The sequence below is a fragment of the Zootoca vivipara genome, chromosome 2 (assembly GCF_965207765.1).
Source record: "Zootoca vivipara chromosome 2, rZooViv2.hap1.1, whole genome shotgun sequence".
In the NCBI taxonomy this organism is placed as follows: Eukaryota; Metazoa; Chordata; class Lepidosauria; order Squamata; family Lacertidae; genus Zootoca; species Zootoca vivipara.
This window is the reverse complement of record NC_142584.1, coordinates 122,140,662-122,160,096: the sequence shown is the minus strand read 5'-3', so window position 1 is coordinate 122,160,096 and position 19,435 is coordinate 122,140,662. Positions and strand designations below refer to the sequence as shown.

The window sequence follows — 19,435 nt, the reverse complement described above, 5'->3', positions numbered from 1 at the left end:
AGCAAGTTTGCAGACGACACCAAATTGGGAGCGGTGGCTAATACCCCAGAGGACAGGATCACACTTCAGAATGACCTTAACAGATTAGACAACTGGGCCAAAGTAAACAAGATGAATTTTAACAAGGAGAAATGTAAAGTACTACACTTGGGCAAAAAATAAAAATGAAAGGCACAAATACAGGATGGGAGACATCTGGCTTGATAGCAGTACATGTGAAAAGGATCTAGGAGTCTTGGTAGACCACAAACTTGACATGAGTCAGCAGTGTGATGCAGCAGCTAAAAAAGCCAATGCAATTCTGGGCTGCATCAATAGGAGTATAGCATCTAGATCAAGGGAAGTAATATGACCACTGTATTCTGCTCTGGTCAGACCTCACCTGGAGTACTGTGTCCAGTTCTGGGCACCACAGTTCAAGAAGGATACTGACAAGCTGGAACGTGTCCAGAGGAGGGCAACCAAAATGGTCAAAGGCCTGGAAACGATGCCTTATGAGGAACGGCTTAGGGAGCTGGGTATGTTTAGCCTGGAGAAGAGAAGGTTAAGGGGTGATATGATATATAAATATATTATAGCCATGTTCAAATATATAAAAAGATGTCATATAGAGGAGGGAGAAAGGTTGTTTTCTGCTGCTCCAGAGAAGCGGACATGAAGCAATGGATTCAAACTACTGTACAAGAAAGAAGATTTAGGAAGAACTTCCTGACAGTAAGAGCCGTTCGTCAGTGGAATTTGCTACCAAGGAGTGTGGTCAGTCTCCTTCTTTGGAGGTCTGAGACTCTTGAGAGTCCCATGGACTGCAAGAAGATCAAACCTATCCATTCTTAAGGAAGTAATAGTACCACTGTATTCTGCTCTGGTCAGACCTCACCTGGAGTACTGTGTCCAGTTCTGGGCACCACAGTTCAAGAAGGATACTGACAAGCTGGAACGTGTCCATAGGAGGGCAACCAAAATGGTCAAAGGCCTGGAAACGATGCCTTATGAGGAACGGCTTAGGGAGTTGGGTATGTTTAGCCTGGAGAAGAGAAGGTTAAGGGGTGATATGATAGATAAATATATGAAAGGATGTCATATAGAGGAGGGAGAAAGATTGTTTTCTGCTGTTCCAGAGAAGCGGACACGGAGCAATGGATTCAAACTTCAAGAAAGAAGATTCCACCTAAACATTAGGAAGAACTTCCTGACAATAAGAGCTGTTCGGCAGTGGAATTTGCTGCCAAGGAGTGTAGTGGAGTCTCCTTCTTTGGAGGTCTTTAAGCAGAGGCTTGACAGGCATATGTCAAGAATGCTTTGATGGTGTTTCCTGCTTGGCAGGGGGTTGGACTGGATGGCCCTTGTGGTCTCTTCCAACTCTACGATTCTATGATTCTACTTGCTCATTTGCAGCGTTGGGGTCTTTTCAGTTGTTAGGGAAATTCCTAGGGTTCCTTCCTTGGAGCAGACAGCTGAAAGCCTCCAAGGAAAGAGGAGTCAGGTACACAGGGTAGGCTCAGTATATGATGCCCTTAGGCTCTTATATACTACTCTATCAGGTAAATCCATGCAATCCTCGTGCCCTTATCATTTTTGCAAAATTATTGGCTAAAGCAATGCGTGAACAGCTCATGGACCCTCTACCCGGCCTTCCAATTGGGCACACCATATTTGGAATTGTTTCCACTTAGAAACTCTCGTTATCCCGTGTCTTTTCAGCGGGTTTGGGCTTCTTGTCTTTCCCTCCCCAACTTGTCCTTGGCAGTTCTCCTTGTTTGTGGTAACTATTATCTATTAAAGAACATAGTTGCTGATGGCAAGGTTCTGGCTGCTTACGGACACTGCTTTGGACAAACCATTCTGACTCCTAAGCATAGGCAGCAATTTCAATTTTAACTACTGGTACTACTATATATGTGAAGACAGGAGTGCCTGGCGTGCTCTGGTCCATGGGGTCACGAAGAGTCGGATACGACTAAACAACAACTATATATATATATCCAGAAAAAAACTGCTCCCTTTCCTTTATGCGTTTATTCCGGAGCCCGTATAGAGTCCTTACGTGGGTTTCCTATTGGTAAGAGAAAATAACAGAGGCCAACCAGAGTACAGTATATTAAGAAGCCATGTTCAAATATATAAAAGGATGTGATAGCCATGTTCAAATATATAAAAGGATGTCATATAGAGGAGGGAGAAAGGTTGTTTTCTGCTGCTCCAGAGAAGCGGACACGGAGCAATGGATTCAAACTACAAGAAAGAAGATTTAATCGTTAAGCAGAGGCTTGACAGCCATCTGTCAGGAATGATTTGATGGTGTTTCCTGCTTGGCAGGGGGTTGGACTGGATGGCCCTCGTGGTCTCTTGTGATTCTATGATTCCGTTTCACGTACAACATGATGGCTGCCTCCATGAAGCGGGGAGAACAAATGAGCATGCGCAGAAACAACGGGCGGAGGGCAACCTCTGACGATTCCCTCCACAGCCAATAGAAAACTAGAGGAAGAGGGAGCGGGGCGCATGCGCGGGGCATCTCAGAGCCAATAGGGAGGGGCAAAGTAATTCATTCCCGCGGAATGGCGGGAACTCACCGTGTTCGGCTTCGGGGCCGCGGGAAGCGGAGGGCGAGCGGACCTCTTTAGATAAGGCAAGACGTCATGGCAGCGTCCCGGCGTCGTCCTTCCCGCTCTTCGGTGGGAATGGGACAGTCCGGGGGCGTGGCCTGCCGAACCTAACGGCTCCTTTAGAGTTTAAATCGCGGGCGGGTGACGACAGAATCACGTGGCCGGAAGAGTCGACTCCATACCATACGGCAAGATGGCGGCGCCCAGAGGCCTCCCGTTCGGGGCGGGAAGGAGAAAGGCAGGGAGCCCGGTTGCCCCACGGCGACGCGGGCGAAGCGTCCGACGCTCGGCTTCAGCAGGGCCGCCAAGCGCCGTAGAGGGAGCGCGGGAAAGCCTCCTGCGGCGCCTCGCTGCCTGCCGTACGGAAAGATGGCGCCGCTGGCGGGATTAGGCGGGCACTTCCGGTCCTGCGCAGTGGGCAGGGAGGAAGGGAGGCATTTCTTCTGGGCTGGCCGCGGAGGAGGGAAAGGAAAGGAAAGCAAAGCCCGAGGGGGGCGGGCGGGCGAGGGGGGCGCCGAGAGGGAAGGTCTGCAGCTGGCGGCGGCCCTGGCTCGGGAAGCCCTCGGGGCTGGACCTTGGCCGAGGTCTTTGTTTTGAGACGGGTAGAAATGATACAATTGCCCCTATTGTTATGATCAGGTGGGGGAGGGGGGAGTCTAGGGCCCCCTTGGCGTGGGGGGTGGGGGAGGGGAGAGCCCCCCCCCCAAAGAACAGCCTATAGTCTAGTATTGATAGCAGGTGAATAACTTCCTCTTTCCTTCCCCGCAGGTGACGCCGGATCCTGCCCCTCCACCTGGGCTGCTTGGCCCCCTCTCTTCCTGCCCATCCTGCCACTGACCCCCCACCTGCGGGCGCCGCCATGGCTTCCCCCAGCGGCAGCATCATCATCCTGGATGAGGACGAGGAGCCCCCCGCTGCCACGGGGGAGGAGGAGGCCCCGCAGAGCCCTAGCCCCGGGGGCAGGGAAGCCCCCCTTGCAACGCCGCCACCGCCGCCGCAGCAGCCTCCATCCCAGGCTGCTGGCCGAGCGGCGCAGAAAGCCCCCGTCCCAGGGAAGGACCCCGCCAGCCTCAAGGTGGAGAACGAGCGGCTCTTTGCGGAGGTGAGTTCAGGAGAATGTGGGGACCCCCCAGATCCTCTTCTCCGCCTGGGGATGGAGCAGGGGGGGGGTCTTCTTGTCCCCCCCACCCCACCCCTCTCTTTCTCGCCCTGGGCAGAGTGGCCTTTCCAGTTGGGGAGCTGGTCTGTCTGGGCTCCTGACGGTGGTTCAGCTGAAGCCGCCTGGGGAGGAATGGTGTGTGTCGTCTGCAGGTTCAGACTCCATCGTGGGCAGCCGGGCATCCAGCCCTCGTGGTCCCAAGAAGTCCTCAGGCCTTCTTAGGGTGGCCATGTTGCAGGTGACGCAGAACGCCTCTTCCGCATTTGTCAGAAACTGGTCTTTTAGCGGCGGCTCTGGAATTCCCGTTCTGTTGATATCAGGAGTGTTGCGTTTTTGGCTCTGCTCAAAGAATTTCTGTGCCGATGAACCTGCCCAGACATTTAGAAAGGCATTATTATTATTATTATTATTAACAAAGGTGCCTAGGTGTTTCGTTGTGGCAACTGTAACCTAGGTTTAAGGTGGCATTTGGTGGTTTGCTAATACTCGGGTTGCAAATGAGATCCGTGCGGGAGGCACGGTCGCGACCTGCGGCGTTCACAACCCGCGTCTGCGCACGAGCGGGTTGCAATTCGGCGTTTGTGCGCAAAGCGCAATTTAGCACTTCTGCGCATGTGCGCGCACCGAAACCTAGAAGTAACCCGTTCTGGTATTTCCGGGTTTGACGCGGAGCGCAACCCCAAAAGACGCAACCTGAAGCGCCTGTAACCCGAGGTGTGGCTGTATACTGTATATGAGTTTCTAACACTGTGGCAAGGCCTCAGCTGGCCCAATTGCCTTCTAGATCTGGCGCACGGACGGTCTGGGAATCCAGGCAGCCGGCACAGCGCGCATGATGTTTTTTTTCCTGACTCAACCAGGCTCGGGGGTCAAAAGTGAGGCGGGTGGCTGCTCGAAACAAGCCCCTTTTTTGTCCGTCGTGCGCACACGCTGCAATCTTTTCTTCCTGGGTGGGGGGTGGGGAAGAGGGAAGAGGAGCCACAGTTCGGATTTCCACCATGGAGCTGCCGGTGACTGACCTCAGGAAGGGCAGTGGCAGGGGCTTGGGGGCGCCTCACCTGAGGAAGCGGGGAGCGCCTGGGCAGCTGCACGCCGAAGCAATTCTGGGCTTTGCTGGGGGGGGGCGCTCCTTAGCTACACGGAGCGATCCATGGAAAGGGAAATGGCCGCCATCGCCTTGTCTTCCATCATGAGAGGGAAAGAGTGTTTTTGCTTGAGTGGCACTGGCTGGATTTAGCATGGCCAATGGCTTTCCCCTTCACCCATGCATGCGCACACGGTCTCCAGGGCTGACAGGAGTGGCACACTTACCTCAGCCCCCCCCCCCGCGCATTACAATCGAAATAATAACTGTCAATGTGTAAAACGCAAAGGAAGCAGCGTGGGTATGAGGGAACACCCCCCTCGCAAAAAAAAACCTTTTGGGCAATGTTGGGGAGGCTTTTGGGCAATGTTGGGGTTGGTCCCAATAAGGGTTTTTGCTAATAATCATGGCAACGTATAGTCCGACCCCCCACAATGTCTGAGGGACAGTGGACTGGCCCCCTGTTGAAAAAGTTTGCTGACCCCTCCCAGTATCCCAAAGTCTACAATTGAGCAGAGCATGAAAGGGAGGGAGCCAGTCAGCCTATAGGTAAAAAGGTAATGGACCCCTGGGACGGTTAAGTCCAGTCCAGTGCAACTTTGGGGTGCAGTGCTCATCTCACTTTCAGGCCAAGGGAGCTGACAGCTTTCCGGGTCCTGGCGAAGCCACTTTTGGAGGCTGATTCTGGGGAAATGAAACCAGGTCCCTTCCAGGACTCCCTGCCGCCTCCTCTGGGGGCACAGGACAGGAAGGTAGCCAACTCTCCTTCCTTGGAGGTTTTTAAGCAGAGGTTGCCCGGCCACCTGCCCTTGATGCTTGAGCGGAGATTCCTGCACTGCAGGGGGCTGGACTAGATGGCCACTCTGTGAATTGGAAGCTGCCCCCCTTGGTGTCTTGTGTCCAACCCCCTTTGGCTGGCAGTTGGCTGGAAGAGCGTGGATGCGCCCCAGGCAAGGCCTCCCCCCCCCTCCGTTGTGCATTCCCTCCGCCTTCTCTAAAAGCCACACTGGGGTCTTCCAGGGGCCGCTCCCTGGCAGGCCCCGTCCTCAATGCATTTTGTTACCTTCTATTCCAAGGTGCCCGAGACCTTGCCTGAAGATCACAAAACTCGGGCAGCATTGTAGGGGGAAATACGGGTGGCCTTGCCTGCCTGCCTCCTGTGGGAGGGAGTCCCACAGTTTAACAATGTGCTGTGCGGATAAGTCCTTTCTTTGATCTGCCCCAATCGCCCGACATTCGGCTTCCTTGGAGGTCCACGAGTTCGAGTGTTATGAGAGAGAAGAAATGTTTTCTCTCCCTGCTTTCTTCCATCGCGCTGCCTTTTCTGCCTACCAGAAAGTCCCAGGCGCAGTCGACTTTCTTGGCCGGTTTCAGGGAGCCTTTCCAAGTTTCTAGTCCCTGGCGGGGACTCCCGTGGGCGCAAGCTTGGGTCGGAGGGTGGGCTCCTGCTCCCTGCGCCCCTGACCCTCTCCCCTCCTTTCTCCGCAGTTTGTGGCCTTCTGCACCTTGCACACGACCGACCACCCGGAGGTGATCCCCTACCTGTCGGGGCGGCACCAGAAGGCAGCGCCCGCCTTCCTCTCCTCGGTGGAGTTCCGCAACGTCCTGGGCCGCTGCCTGGCGCGGGTGCAGGCGCGCAGCAGCAAGGTCTACGTCTACATCAACGAGCTCTGCACCGTCTTCCGGGCCCACAGCCAGAAGAAGAAGCCGCCCTTGCCGGCGCCGGAGGCCCCCGGGCCCAGTGCTGCCCCTGCGGGCGCCGCAAAACCTCCGGGCCCCGCTGCGAAGGCTCCGGGCGAGGGCGCCAAACGGCAGATCCGCCACCTGGAGAACCTCCTGCGGCTCCACGAGGAGGAGATCCGGAAGCTGCAGGAGCGGGAGCTGGACCTGGAGGAGCTGGACAGCGAGGACTCGACGTACCTGCAGGAGAGCCGGCTGAAGCGGCGCATGGTGCACATCTTCCAGCGCCTCTGCCAGCTGAAGGACTGCAGCAGCCTGACGGGGCGCGTCATTGAGCAGCGCATCCCCTACCGCGGCACCCGCTACCCGGAGGTCAACCGGCGCATCGAGCGCCTCATCAACCGCCCCGAGGCCTTTCCCGACTACGCCGACATCCTCAAGGCCGTGCAGAAGGCCAGCGCCCGCCACAGCCTGGGCCTGCCCAAGCGCCAGATGGAGAGCATGGCGGCCGAGGCCTTCCGCGAGGTGGGCAACCGCCTCCAGGAGCGCCGCCACCTCGACCTCGTCTACAACTTCGGCAGCCACCTCACCGACCAGTACCGGCCCAGTGAGCGCACGGGGGGCACCGGCGGGAGGCTGGGGGGGCGGTGCGCAGGGGGCGAAGTAGGCCGGCCGCCATGTTCCCCGGCCGGCTATGGACACACACGGGTGCCTCAGAGTTCAGACATAGGCAGACATCATAAAAATAGCAGGGAAGTGGAAATTCCCCTCGGCAGAGACCCGTTTTGAGCGGGGAGACGTTGCCGTCCAATGCACACACAAAACTGAAATGGTGGGAAATCTGGCGTTGCCCTCAGAGGAGGGCAAGCTTTGAATCCTAGAATCCTAGAGTTGGAAGAGACCACAAGGGCCATCCAGTCCAACCCCCTGCCAAGCAGGAAACACCATCAAAGCATTCTTGACATATGCCTGTCAAGCCTCTGCTTAAAGACCTCCAAAGAAGGAGACTCCACCACACTCCTTGGCAGCAAATTCCACTGCCGAACAGCCCTTACTGTCAGGAAGTTCTTCCTAATGTTGAGGTGGAATCTTCTTTCTTGTACTTTGAATCCATTGCTCCATGTCCGCTTCTCTGGAGCAGCAGATCTCCGCAGGGCTTTAAAGGTGCCTCAGGAAATGGTGAGGAATATTGAATATTTCTCTGAGAGGCAACTGTTCTGAAGGAGGCTTGGCCATCAAACGGACAGATTAAATGGAAATCACGGGGAAATCTGGAGATTTTCCTCAGAAGAGGCCATTTTTGAGGGCGGAGGAGACTTTGCTGTCACTTCCGTTGGGCTTAATAAGGTGCCTTGAGAGTTCGGACATAGGCACACCAAATAAAAGCGGGGAAATGGAAATTCCCCTCCGAGGCCATTTTGAGCAGGGAGATCTTGCCATGAAAGGCACATTTGGGATGAAGGGGGGCCCAATTCTCTCCCCATTTCCCAGCTTCCTCTCTTAAGATTAAATTCTGAAACAAAAAGTCCTTTCCCATCAAGGAAGGTATTGTTTTGGTCTGTCAAGGCCATTTCACTAGAGAAAAACAGCCTCTTCCCTCCCCCCTTCCCCTTCACTCACAAAAACAGATTTTAAATGATATAATCCCATATGAGTAATATGAACACAACGATAATATTAATGTTGTGTTCAAGTCTGGTTTAGTCCAGTATTAGCAATGACTGTTATAGTCCTCCCCTTTTTTTTTAGTCTTGATTTATAACCAGCTGGTACCTCTTAATAAAATAAGTCCACAATTATAATTCCATTAGGTTAGAGGTCTTCAACACTCTGAAAGATCAAGAATTTATTTTCCAAAAGTAGCATAGATTCAGAGAGTCGGTCTTTCTTCCAGAGGAAATTTGTAGCATTCTTCCATTAAAGAATCAAGCTGAATCGCAACATAGGATAGATTCAGGTTCAAATTGAATTCAAGTCGAGTTTGATGTTTTAAGAAATCTTGAGATTAGTCTAAACGAAAGCTGTGTGAAATCTTTTAATCCTTATTGCTCATTAGTAACTTCTCTCCCAAAGTGAACTTTATTCATCAGCACTTTCATATATTTTGTGCCCATAGCACCAGGAACAGGTGCCTTAGAGTTCGGACGTAGGCACACAAAATACAAATTCCCCTCCAAGGAGACCATTTTGAGGGGAGAAACTCGGCCATCATTTCCAGGAGAATTTAAAGAGGTTCCAGAGATCAGAAGCGTGCACACACCATGAAAATAGTGTGAAGTGTTGAAAATCTCCCTCAGAGGCATACCTGCCAAGTCCTGGACTGCAAAATCCGGGATTGGCAGCCACGTGACACCGGAAGTTGTGTAGACGCAACTTCCGGTGTCACTTTGCCCATCTATGGTCACCGAAAATGGCCGGCGCCGGAAGTCGCGTCTATGCAGGAGCAGAATAAGGAGCAGAATAAGGGAGAATAACGGGAGAGGAACCGATACGGGGGACCGCTGGGAAACGGTACAAAAAAACCGGGGTTTCCCGGGGAAAACGGGGTACTTGGCAGCTATGCTCAGAGGAGGCCATTCTGAGGGAAATGCACAAAGGAAACAAGTGGCAGGAGCTGTTGGCGTTTCCCTCAGAGGAGGCCATTTTGAGGGAGGAGGGCAGGACTCTGGCCCACGGCTGCCCCATCACCTTTCGGCTTAACAGCATTGTGGCCCCTGAGTGTATTTCACATTGGGGGAGAGGAAGTGTCTCTCGCAGAGAACGGCAGTTCTTTCCTTTCTTGGGGAACTGGGTCTCCTTCCCCGGCCCTCGCATCTGAGCAGAGCGTTTCGCGCGATGCCGGCCTTGCAGGGGGTTGGACTAGATGACCCTCGGTGTCCCTTCCAACTCTACAATCCTAGGATTCTGCCTTGGCCGCTGACAGGAAATCTGGATCCGGCCCGGGGGGGGCGGCTCTCTCCTTTCATCCACCGCCACAGCCTTTTCCGGAAGCTTCCCTGGGGGGGGCAGGAGGGTCTGGCTTCCAGGCCAGGCAGGGACTTGGGAGGTTCTTGGCCTTGTGGAGTTTTGCGGGACCCCGGGGGGTCATCCATCCCAACCCGCTGCAACCCCCCGGCCCATCTCTTCCCCTGCAGATTCGGACCCGGCCTTGTCGGACCCTGAGCTGGCCCGGCGCCTGCGCCAGAACCGGGAGACAGCCCTGCAGCGCCTGGAGGAGGTGACCGCCCAGTTCGCGCAGCTGCAGGACAGGAGCGAGGACGAGGGGCTGCGGCGCCGGAGGGAGTTGCGGGGTGGCAGAGACGGGCCCGGTCCCAGCGATGCCCCCGGGTGCCAGCAGGGGGAGCCGGCCTCTCCCCAGGAGGTGAGGGGGCTTGGCGCGGAAAGGGTGGCACCCCTCGCGGCAGGCTGGGCTTTCTGCAGGGGGCAGAGGGGGGTCTGTCTGGCCGGGGGCCTCTCCCCACCTGCCTCCTTTGAAAGGACCCTCTCTCTCTCACTGGGCTGGGTTCAAGGTCCTCAATGTTGATTCACAAAGGCCTGTGCCCGAACCCTCCCAGCCCACCTGGGCCCACCCGCAAGAGCGTCACTGTCCATTCCCCAAGTCAGCCAGACAACGCTGGGTAGCAGAGCCTTTTGTGTCGATCAACAGTGTCGATGGCACAGCCCTGTGGAACTCCCTGCCACTGGAGATTCAGCAGGCATATTCCAGCCATCCTTCAAATGCTTGCCGAGAACGTCTGTATTCCACCAGGCAATTAAGTATACCAGTTTCCTGCAATAGATTTGTGACCGTAACACTCCCCCCCCCCAAAAAAATGTAATTTTCATTGAGTTTCCAAATTTTTACAACTTCAGATTATATAGAGAGATTGTTTTGCGTATTGACTTCTCACTCCCATCAAACTCTTTTCTACTACATTCTATTTCAAATTCTTCTCTATTACCAACATCTCTCTAGTACTGTTCCTTTATCGTTTTTCTTCCGCAAGCCCCATCTCGAATCCTGCCCATGATTTCATTTGTTTGCAGTCCTTTTCCAGACATTCAAAAGAGGCCTCCATTCTGCTACAAAACGTTCATTAATTTTCTCTCTTAATATTCTCTTCTTAACGGTCAGGCTTCAGACATAGATCCCCGATGGCTCTGATATTTTCTTTATGCACCTGCATGCTTAACGTTGTAAATGAATAAATGCATTTTTTGTGCCTTGCAGGGGGTAGACTAGATGGCTCCTGGGGTCCCTCCTGTGAGATGCCCTGGTGGGCGGATCCAGGTGTGGGCAGGGGGGGCTGTTTGGGGGCTTGCTTCCTGCAGGCGGGGCAGCTGTTGCTTTGAGACACCCCCCCCTAGAGGGCAAGGGGTCGCTCTGTGCACCGTTCTGGGATCTTGATGGGCCAGAGAGCTTTCTGGGGGTGCCTGTCTCATCCCTGGCATGGTCAGAACTGGAGGGTGACCCTCGATGTCTCTCCTCACTAGGGCAGCCCCGGCCTGAGTGTGGCAAGTGCAGGGGCGGAAGAGGAAGAAGAGGAGGAGGAAGAGGAGGAAGAGTCCTCCTCCGAGTCGGACATAGACGCTGAGCTGCGGAAGAGCCTGGAGGAGGAAGAGGAGGAGGAGGAGGAGGAAGGGGCTGGCCCAGGTAGGCTGGTGGCTGGGGTGGCATCAGAAGGGACCCCCCACTTTGGGAAGGAGTCCGTCCCTCCTTTGGAAGGGGCTGGCTCCTCCTCCTGGGGAGGTTTCACGGGGCTCGAACCCGCAACCCTAAGAGTCTCGGGCTCTACCGACTGAGCTGTCTTGGCTGCGCGGATGCTTTGGCTGAGATTCCTGCTTTGCAGCGGGTTGGGCTGGATGACCCTGGGGACCCACCTAGAGGGGCCTTTTGTGGTGGGGGGGTCCTGCCATTTCACACCCGAGCAGAAAGAGAAAAAACTAAGTAGAACTGAGTCTGGAAACATGCTGTTGCGGATTAGATCAGGGGGTGGCAAACTACGGGCCAGGGGCCGGATGCGGCCCACCGGGCTCATAAATCCAGACTGCCGACCCTGCGTCCCCGTGCTAAGCCGGCATGGCGCGCGGGGACTGACTTCCGCAAGACGCTGGCACGGCTTTGGATTGGCTGCGGGAAGCTCCTCTAGCCAATCTGAAGCCGCGGACCACCTCTGGGCGACGCCCCCTCCTCTCAGCGTATGGCCAGGAGCCGAGCGGGAGGAAGCGGCGGGGGCGGGGCGGGGAGGCTGCCTCCGCCACCCCAGCCAGATGCATGGGCTCTGCGGCCCGTGGATCCCTGGTCAAGGCAGAGGACGAGGTGGTGGCGTGAGTGGGGGTGGGGGGGGTCCTTTCGGGAGGGGGGATCCGCCGCCCCACAAGGTCTGAGGGACTGTGGACTGGCCCTCTCCTAAAAGAGTTTGCTGATCCCTGGATTAGATCTTCTAGGGCAGGCATCCCCAAACTTGGGCCCTCCAGATGTTTTGGACTACAATTCCCATCTTCCCCAACCACTGGTCCTGCTAGCTAGGGATCATGGGAGTTGTAGTCTCAAAACATCTGGAGGGCCGCAGTTTGGGGATGCCTGTTCTAGGGTTTCATTGGGCGATTGGCTGTTTGTGGGGTGGTGAAGGGGCAGCGGAATGCATGCAGTACGATTGAAAAAGTGGTGTCATCTAGAGACTAAATGAGAATTGAGGCAGCAGAACAGATACATATTATTATTATTATTATTATTATTATTATTATTATTATTATTATTCAATCAATAAATCTGGCCAGGCCTCCCCATCCACTCTGGGCAGCTTCCAACAGGAAAACACAATAAAAGATCAAACCTTAAAAACTTCCCTAAACAGGGCTGCCTTCAGGTGTCTTCTAAAAGTCTGATGGTTGCTTATTTCCTTGACATCTGAAGGGAGGGCGTCCCACAGGGCAGACACCACTGCCAAGAAGGGCCTCTGCCTGGTTCCCTGTAACCTCGCAGCGAGGGAACCGCCAGAAGGCCCTCGGAGCTGGACCTCAGTGTCCGGGCTGAACGATGGGGGTGGAGACGCTCCTTCAGGTATACTGGACCGAGGCTGTTTAGGGCTTTCAAAATAAAAAAAATTCCTTCAGTAGCACCTTAAAGACCAACTAGGTTTTTATTTTGGTGTGAGCTTTTGTGTGCATGCACACTTCGTCAGATACACTGAAACAGAATCAACCAGACCCTTATTTATATTCAGGGGGTGGGAATGGGTGATGGGCTGATAGGAGTGGTGAACCTGTTGATGGCTGTTAACGACTGCTGATGACTGTAATTGGTCCTGCCGGGGGGGGGGGGGAGCAAGGCACAAAAGAAAGCTAGATCATGCGGGGGGGGAGTGCCTTGCTTCCCCCCCCCCCCGCAGGACCAAGTACAGTCATCAGCAGTCGTTAACAGCCATCAACAGATTCACCACTCCTATCAGCCCATCACCCATTCCCACCCCCCACCCCCCACCCTCTGAATATAAATAAGGGTCTGGTTGATTCTGTTTCAGTGTATCTGAAGAAGTGTGCATGCACACGAAAGCTCACACCAAAATAAAAACTTAGTTGGTCTTTAAGGTGCTACTGAAGGAATTTTTTTATTTTGCTTCGACTCAGACCAACACGGCTACCTACCTGTAACTAGGACTTTAAAGGTCAGCACCAACACTTTGAACTGTGCTCGGAAACGTACTGGGAGCCAATGTAGGTCTCTCAGGACCGGTGTTATGTCATCTCGGCGGCCGCTCCCAGTTACCCCATTCAGGACCAGGGAATCCTCCACACCCGCCTGCCCCCTGTCCCCCCTCCAAAAAAACAGTACTTCTGTCTTTTGGGCATATTAGCGAGGGCAGGAAAATGGTATTAAATTGAATAAATTTGGTTTGGTTTATAGTAATTTGGTAAATCAATAAAAATAATTGGCCAAACGATAAATTAAAATGACATAACCCTGCTCTCCCTCCCTCCCTCCCAGATGATGACCCCCGCATCCAGGAAGTGGAGGCCGACCAGCACATGGACTTAGAGGCCCCTGAGCTGGTGGCGTCCTCCTCGGATGAAGAGGATGAGGAAGAGCACCACCCGGAGGGGCGCGAAGGAGAGGACCGTGGACAGCGCGAGGGGCAGGCCCCCGTGGACCCCCCTCCTGCCGTGGTCACCTCCCCCTCCCAGCAGTTCCTCCTGGAGATTGAGGAGGCCCTGACGCTGGAGGCGGGCGAGACGCCGCCCCCCACCCCCTCCCCCCCGCCCCAGAGCCAGGAGGGCAGGGGGGCCTCGCACCCGGTCTTCCTGTCGCGTCAGAAGCCGCCACATCCCCAGAGGCCCCCGGGGGCCAAGCGCAGTCGAGCGCAGGACAACGGCAGCCTCCACGGGGCGGGCGGAGGACCCCTGCGTGGGGTGAACGGGCAGCCCCCCAACAAGCGGAGCAGGCGGGAGTCCAACAGGTGAGCGGAGGAGGGGCAGGGGGTGGTAAGGGGGAGAGGAGACTCCCTGGGGAAGGGGAAGGGCAAGCAGGTGGGGCTAGATGGCCCCTAGCTGTCCCGTCCAACTATAATTCTGTGATTGCAAGGGGGCTGAGGGGGGCAGGCTGGCCCAGAAGGAATCTATAGGTCCTGGCCTGAACCTGCCTGGGGGCTGAGCCCCGAGAGGGCGATGGCTGGCACAGAACTGAGAGGGAGAGCCTCTTTTAAGAAATACTAATCGATATACTTTCCTTCACCCAAAGAGCACAGGGCACTTGGCAACATAAAATGCAAATGCGGAACATAATGGCCCAAAGCATAATGCCAGTCGCTGACACATTTGCGCCCGAGGCCTGGGGGAAGAGGAACATGGTTGCCTTTTCTGACTTCGATATGTCCGGCAAACTCTAAATTGCAGAGAAGTTGCATCTGCAAGTTTGCAAAAAATTCCGCATCTGGGTCTTTTCTGCAACTGCTCTCAGAGTGCGGGATTCCCTGGCAAGAGAGGCTCCTTCCTTGCTGTCCTGCCAGAAGGTTTATTATTATTATTATTATTATTATTATTATTATTATTAATTATATACCGTCCTATACCCGGAGGTCTCAGGGCGTAACACAGAATAAAATCAAAATATAGAACCACAAAATACATAATAAAAAAACCAACAACCCAGGAAGTCCCCACTCCCCGAAACCACCTTTTAAAAAAGGAGTTTCACAACATTTAAAGTAAGACAATTAAACCTGGACAGGAGCCACATATTATTAATATTATTTTTACAGTGGTACCTCTACTTACGAATAACTCTTCTTACTAATGTTTCTACTTATGAACGGAGCTCCGTCCGCCATCTTGGATGCGGTTTAGATAGGATTTTTTCTAGATAGGGTTGCTTCTACTTACGAATTTTTTCTCCCAATGCATTCCTATGGGGTTCGACTTACATTTTTTTTTTACTTACGAATGTGCGTTCGGAACGCATTAAATTCATAAGTAGAGGTACCACTGTATTGTTATTATTGCTATTGTTATTATTGCTATTGTTATTATTATTATTACGGCCTTCCTTTCCTGGCAGGCCTTTGGGAACGCAGGTGCAAAGGCGACCGACCCCTAGGCTGCTGTCGGGGCAAACCAGATACTTTGAAATGTGCCCTGACTCCTTGTGTGATCTTTTATTTTTTATTTTTTAATATATTTTTTATTAATCTTTTATCAACAAAACATACAAAATACAAAAAACATCAAAATACAAAAATACAAAAATCAAACAACATATAACAGAAAAATATATCCTTTCTCATCCATTTTAATAATCATTGTCTTCAGGCTTCCCCAATTCCCTACTATCTGATTTTCATTTTTATAAACTTCTATAGCAGTTTCTAAATCATCTTTCTTACCCATCATGTAATCCCTTTAAAAACTTCAAAAGTAATTCATCTTCATATCATCTACCCTAATTTCAAACTTTTAATCTTCTATTATTTCCCTAATGCCTTAACCTCTTTATTTTCCTGGATATTCAAACTCTAATTATCAAATACATTCCCTATATACATTTTAAATTTCTTCCAGTCTTTAAAAACTTTGTCATTTGTCTGGTCCCGGAGTCTTCCTGTCAATTCTGCCAATTCCATATAGTCCATCATTTTCATTTGCCATTCCTGCTTCGAAGGCAATTCCTCTTTTTTCCAATATTTTGCTATTAAAATCCTAGCAGCTGTGGTGGCATACATGAACAGATTAACATCGTCCTTGGGAATTTCTTCCCCAATTATTCCAAGCAAAAAGGCTTCCGGTTTTTTCAAAAATGTGTTTTTAAACATCTTTTTCAATTCATTATAAATCATTTCCCAGAAGCCTTTTATCTTGGGGCATGTCCACCACATATGGTAGAATGAGCCAACATCCTGCTTACATTTCCAACATTTATTGTCGCTTTTGTGGTACATTTTAGCTAACTTGACCGGCGTCAGGTACCATCTATACATCATTTTCATCAAGTTTTCCTTCAACACCGTACAAGCCGTAAATTTCATACCCTTCTTCCACAGTTTTTCCCACTCCGACATCATCACATTATGACCCAGATCCTTGGCCCATTCAATCATAACTGATTTTGCTTGTGTGATCTTTTAGCTTAGTCCAGAAGTAAGCCGGGCTCTCCTTCCATGGAGGTTTTTAAGCAGAGCTTCGGATGAGCCAGGGGTTCAAATCCCAAAGGGCATTTTCCAAAGTTCTGCCCCAAAGCAGAGTAAGATTCCTGCTGACTCCCAGCATTGTCCTGCTCAGACGCCATTTGTGTGTCTGCCATGGGGGGCTGTTCTTATAGATGGGGAGCCCCCCAGACCCTGAGGCTGAAGGGCAGCCCCCTTCCCCAGGGATGTGGTGGAGTCCCTGAGAGGTGGCCATGGCATCGGAGAAGGAAGAGGCCCAACCCCTGCAAGGCAGGAGTCCCTGTCAGGTGGGAGCGCTTGGAAACTCTTGGAGAGGCTTGAGGGGTGATTCATAGAATCATAGAATCCTAGAGTTGGAAGAGACCACAAGGGCCATCCAGTCCAACCCCCTGCCAAGCAGGAAACACCATCAAAGCATTCTTGACATATGCCTGTCAAGAATTTGCTCCTTGGCAGCAAATTCCACTGCCGAACAGCTCTTACTGTCAGGAAGTTCTTCCTAATGTGTAGGTGGAATCTTCTTTCTTGAAGTTTGAATCCATTGCTCCGTGTCCGCTTCTCTGGAGCAGCAGAAAACAACCTTTCTCCCTCCTCTATATGACATCCTTTTATTATTCCGCCTGTCCTGATTCCTTCAGGGCAGGCGGAATAATAATATAATAATAATAATAATTTATTATTTATACCCCGCCCATCTGGCCGGGTCTCCCCAGCCACTCTGGGCAGCTTCCAACAGAAGAATAAAACACAATAATCTATTAAACATTCAAAGCCTCCCTGAACAGGGCTGCCTTCAGATGTCTTCTAAAAATCTGGTAGCTGTTTTTGACATCTGATGGGAGGGCATTCCACAGGGCGGGTGCCACCACCGAGAAGGCCCTCTGCCTAGTTACCTGCAACTTGGCCTCTCGCAACGAGGGAACTGCCAGAAGGCCCTTGGCACTGGACCTCAGTGTCCGGGCAGAACGATGGGGGTGGAGACGCTCCTTCAGGTATACTGGACCGAGGCCGTTTAGGGCTTTAAAGGTCAGCACCAACACTTTGAATTGTGCTCAGAAACGTACTGGGAGCCAATGTAGGTCTTTCAGGACCGGTGTTATGTGGTCTCGGCGGCCGCTCCCAAACACCAGTCTAGCTGCCGCAAGGGGCTGGGTGACCCCTCGGGGTCCCTTCTCCAACTCTGCAATTCCACGAGGAAGAAGTCAGGCTGTGAAAGCGCCCAGTAAAATGTGTGTTTCTTCTCTGGCAGCTGCATTGAGGTGCCCAGCACTGGCTCAGAGGAGGAGGAGGAGGAAGAAGACGAGGACGGAGGGGGCCGCCTCAGCCTGTCCCCCTCACACAGCCCGGCCCCCTTGGCCGACTCCACCTGCGTCGACTCCCCAGGCTCGGGGCTGGTCACCAGCTCCCAGGGCAGCCCCCAGCCGCAGAATCGGGGCCGCCTCCTTGCAGCCATCTGGAAGGTACTAAACGGCCACCTTGGCAGTGGGGTGTGGGGGTGTGGATTTGCCGCAGGCACAAGAGCCCCAATCTGGAGCCCCCAATTGCTCCTTGGCCACCCAGGCCTCTTCCTTCCTCTCCCAGCACCAGCCCTTAGCTCCTGCTTCTTCCCCTGGGACTCAGCGCCTGAGCCGAGCCTCCTGGATTGGGCCAGTGGCCCTCCTCATAGTGGCGAAATACGCCTAGGAATCTCCTTTTAAATTCACCCAGTTTGATGGCTGTGCCTGCCTCCTGTGGCAGGGAGTTCCGCACTTCAACCGAGTAGGACCTTCTTTGGCCCGCCTTAAATCTCCCCGTGTCGAGCTTCCTCGAACGCCTCTCTTCAGGCCAGAAGAGAGTTCCTAAACTTTGCACCCCTCCTCCCAGCTGGTCTGGTGAGCTGGGTGGGGGGGCAGCCAGCCGGAGGCCTTTGGGTGCTGCTCTGGGGAGGGAGGGGGGTGCCGGGCCCCAATTTCCTCCTCTTCTGAACCCCTTCTCTCCCCACCCCCTGCAGGCCAGCGTGGCGACCCAGTGTGACCCCGAGGAGATCATCGTCCTGTCGGATTCGGATTAGCCCCCTCCCCACAATCTGGCACAGACTTGGGGGGGGGAGCAGAAGGACAGGTGGACCCCCCCCCAAAAGAAATACTGGCTTGGTGGAAGGTGGCGATTCTGCCTTCATGGACTCACGGGGGGGGGCTTCTGCGTGATGCATGAGGGGGGGCAGGGGACGGAGGACGGGGACTGCCGTGTTTGTATTTTTCTGGGTGCCATGGGGGGGTGGCAGGGGGGTGTCCTGTCTGTTTGGGAGCTCATTTTGCAAACAAAAAACAAAAAAAGCAGGGTTAATAAAAAAATAGGCATATATTTTTCTGTAGGCTGCCGTGAGTCTGAGTTCTGTTAAAGCAAGACAAGGGGTGGTTTGGGGGGAGCACACCTGGGGGGGGCATTTGTTCCCTGTTTCTGTGCTTTCCGTTGAGTTTTTTTTTGTCTTTTTCTATTTTGTTGGGAGCAGCCCAGAGTGGCTGGGACAACTCTGTCAGATGGGCGGCCTAAATTAGAAAACTTATTTTTATTTTATTTTCTATACACACACACACATTTGTTGTTATTATTATTCCCCCCCCCTTAAGTGGGAGTGGGGAGTGGGTTTAGCCCGTTCCTGTGGTGACAGCTTATAATCCTGCTCTACTCCAGGGACTCCGAGGAACGGGAGACATACGGCACACGGGGTGTTCTGGGTTTCCCCTGGAGGAAATCTTTCAGCCCACGTGGGTCTCGAACCCACCACCCTGAGACGAAGCATCTCCTCCTCTCCTAGCTGAGCTCTCCCTCTGCCTGACCTGAGGTTACTAGCAAGGGGAGGCAGGGAGCGCCTTCCAGACCCTGCCAGGGAGCCACCCCCAAGAAAGCCCTGCTGCGGGGTCCCTAGGGGGCAGTCCTTGGGCCAAGACCCCCTGCTCATTGTGGGGCCCAGAAGTGGTTGACGTGGCGGGAAATGCGCTTAGGTCTTTGGGTGCCAAGCGCAGGGCGGAATTGGGGAGTTGTATCCCCAAGAGCCATCTAGTCCAGTCAGACTCTCGGAAAGTGGATCCTCCCTTCTTCTCGCCAGGATCCAGCCTCCGTTTCTTAGGAATAGCGACTGTAACCTGTATAAACTTTAAAAAAACACAAACTTTTTTTAAAATTATTTTTAGAAAAACTTACTTTAAAAATCTATTTTCTGGTTTTTATTAATCAGAAAGATCCTTCCAAAAAAAATATCTATTTTTTTGTTGTTTCATTGCCCTGTAGC

The 19,435-nt window shown here is 53.0% G+C and overlaps 1 protein-coding gene across 2 annotated transcripts; it reads left to right on the top strand.

The window, feature by feature from the left end:
- The first annotated feature begins 3,026 nt into the window (after positions 1–3,026).
- On the top strand, positions 3,027–18,276 carry DAXX (death domain associated protein). Of its 2 annotated transcripts, none has more exons than XM_088664306.1 (8): positions 3,027–3,190; positions 3,375–3,708; positions 6,338–7,136; positions 9,664–9,890; positions 11,003–11,162; positions 13,497–13,965; positions 17,414–17,624; positions 18,155–18,276. In XM_088664306.1, the coding sequence occupies exons 2-8, from the start codon at positions 3,466–3,468 to the stop codon at positions 18,212–18,214; spliced, it is 2,169 nt and encodes a 722-aa protein (XP_088520432.1). In that variant the 5' UTR covers positions 3,027–3,190; positions 3,375–3,465; the 3' UTR covers positions 18,215–18,276. The 2 variants fall into 2 exon arrangements, with proteins under 2 accessions (XP_088520432.1, XP_088520431.1); XM_088664305.1 differs by having other exon boundaries at positions 3,044–3,208.
- Positions 18,277–19,435: the final 1,159 nt, after the last annotated feature.

What these genes read in the sequence shown, in the direction of transcription:
- DAXX (XM_088664306.1), top strand. Translation starts at nt 3,466, where the DNA reads ATGGCTTCCCCCAGCGGCAGCATCATCATCCTGGATGAGGACGAGGAG. An exon ending in AGCCGGCCTCTCCCCAGGAG is followed by an intron (nt 9,891 to 11,002) that starts GTGAGGGGGCTT and finishes TCTCCTCACTAG; the next exon opens with GGCAGCCCCGGCCTGAGTGT. An exon ending in GGAGGAAGGGGCTGGCCCAG is followed by an intron (nt 11,163 to 13,496) that starts GTAGGCTGGTGG and finishes CCTCCCTCCCAG; the next exon opens with ATGATGACCCCCGCATCCAG.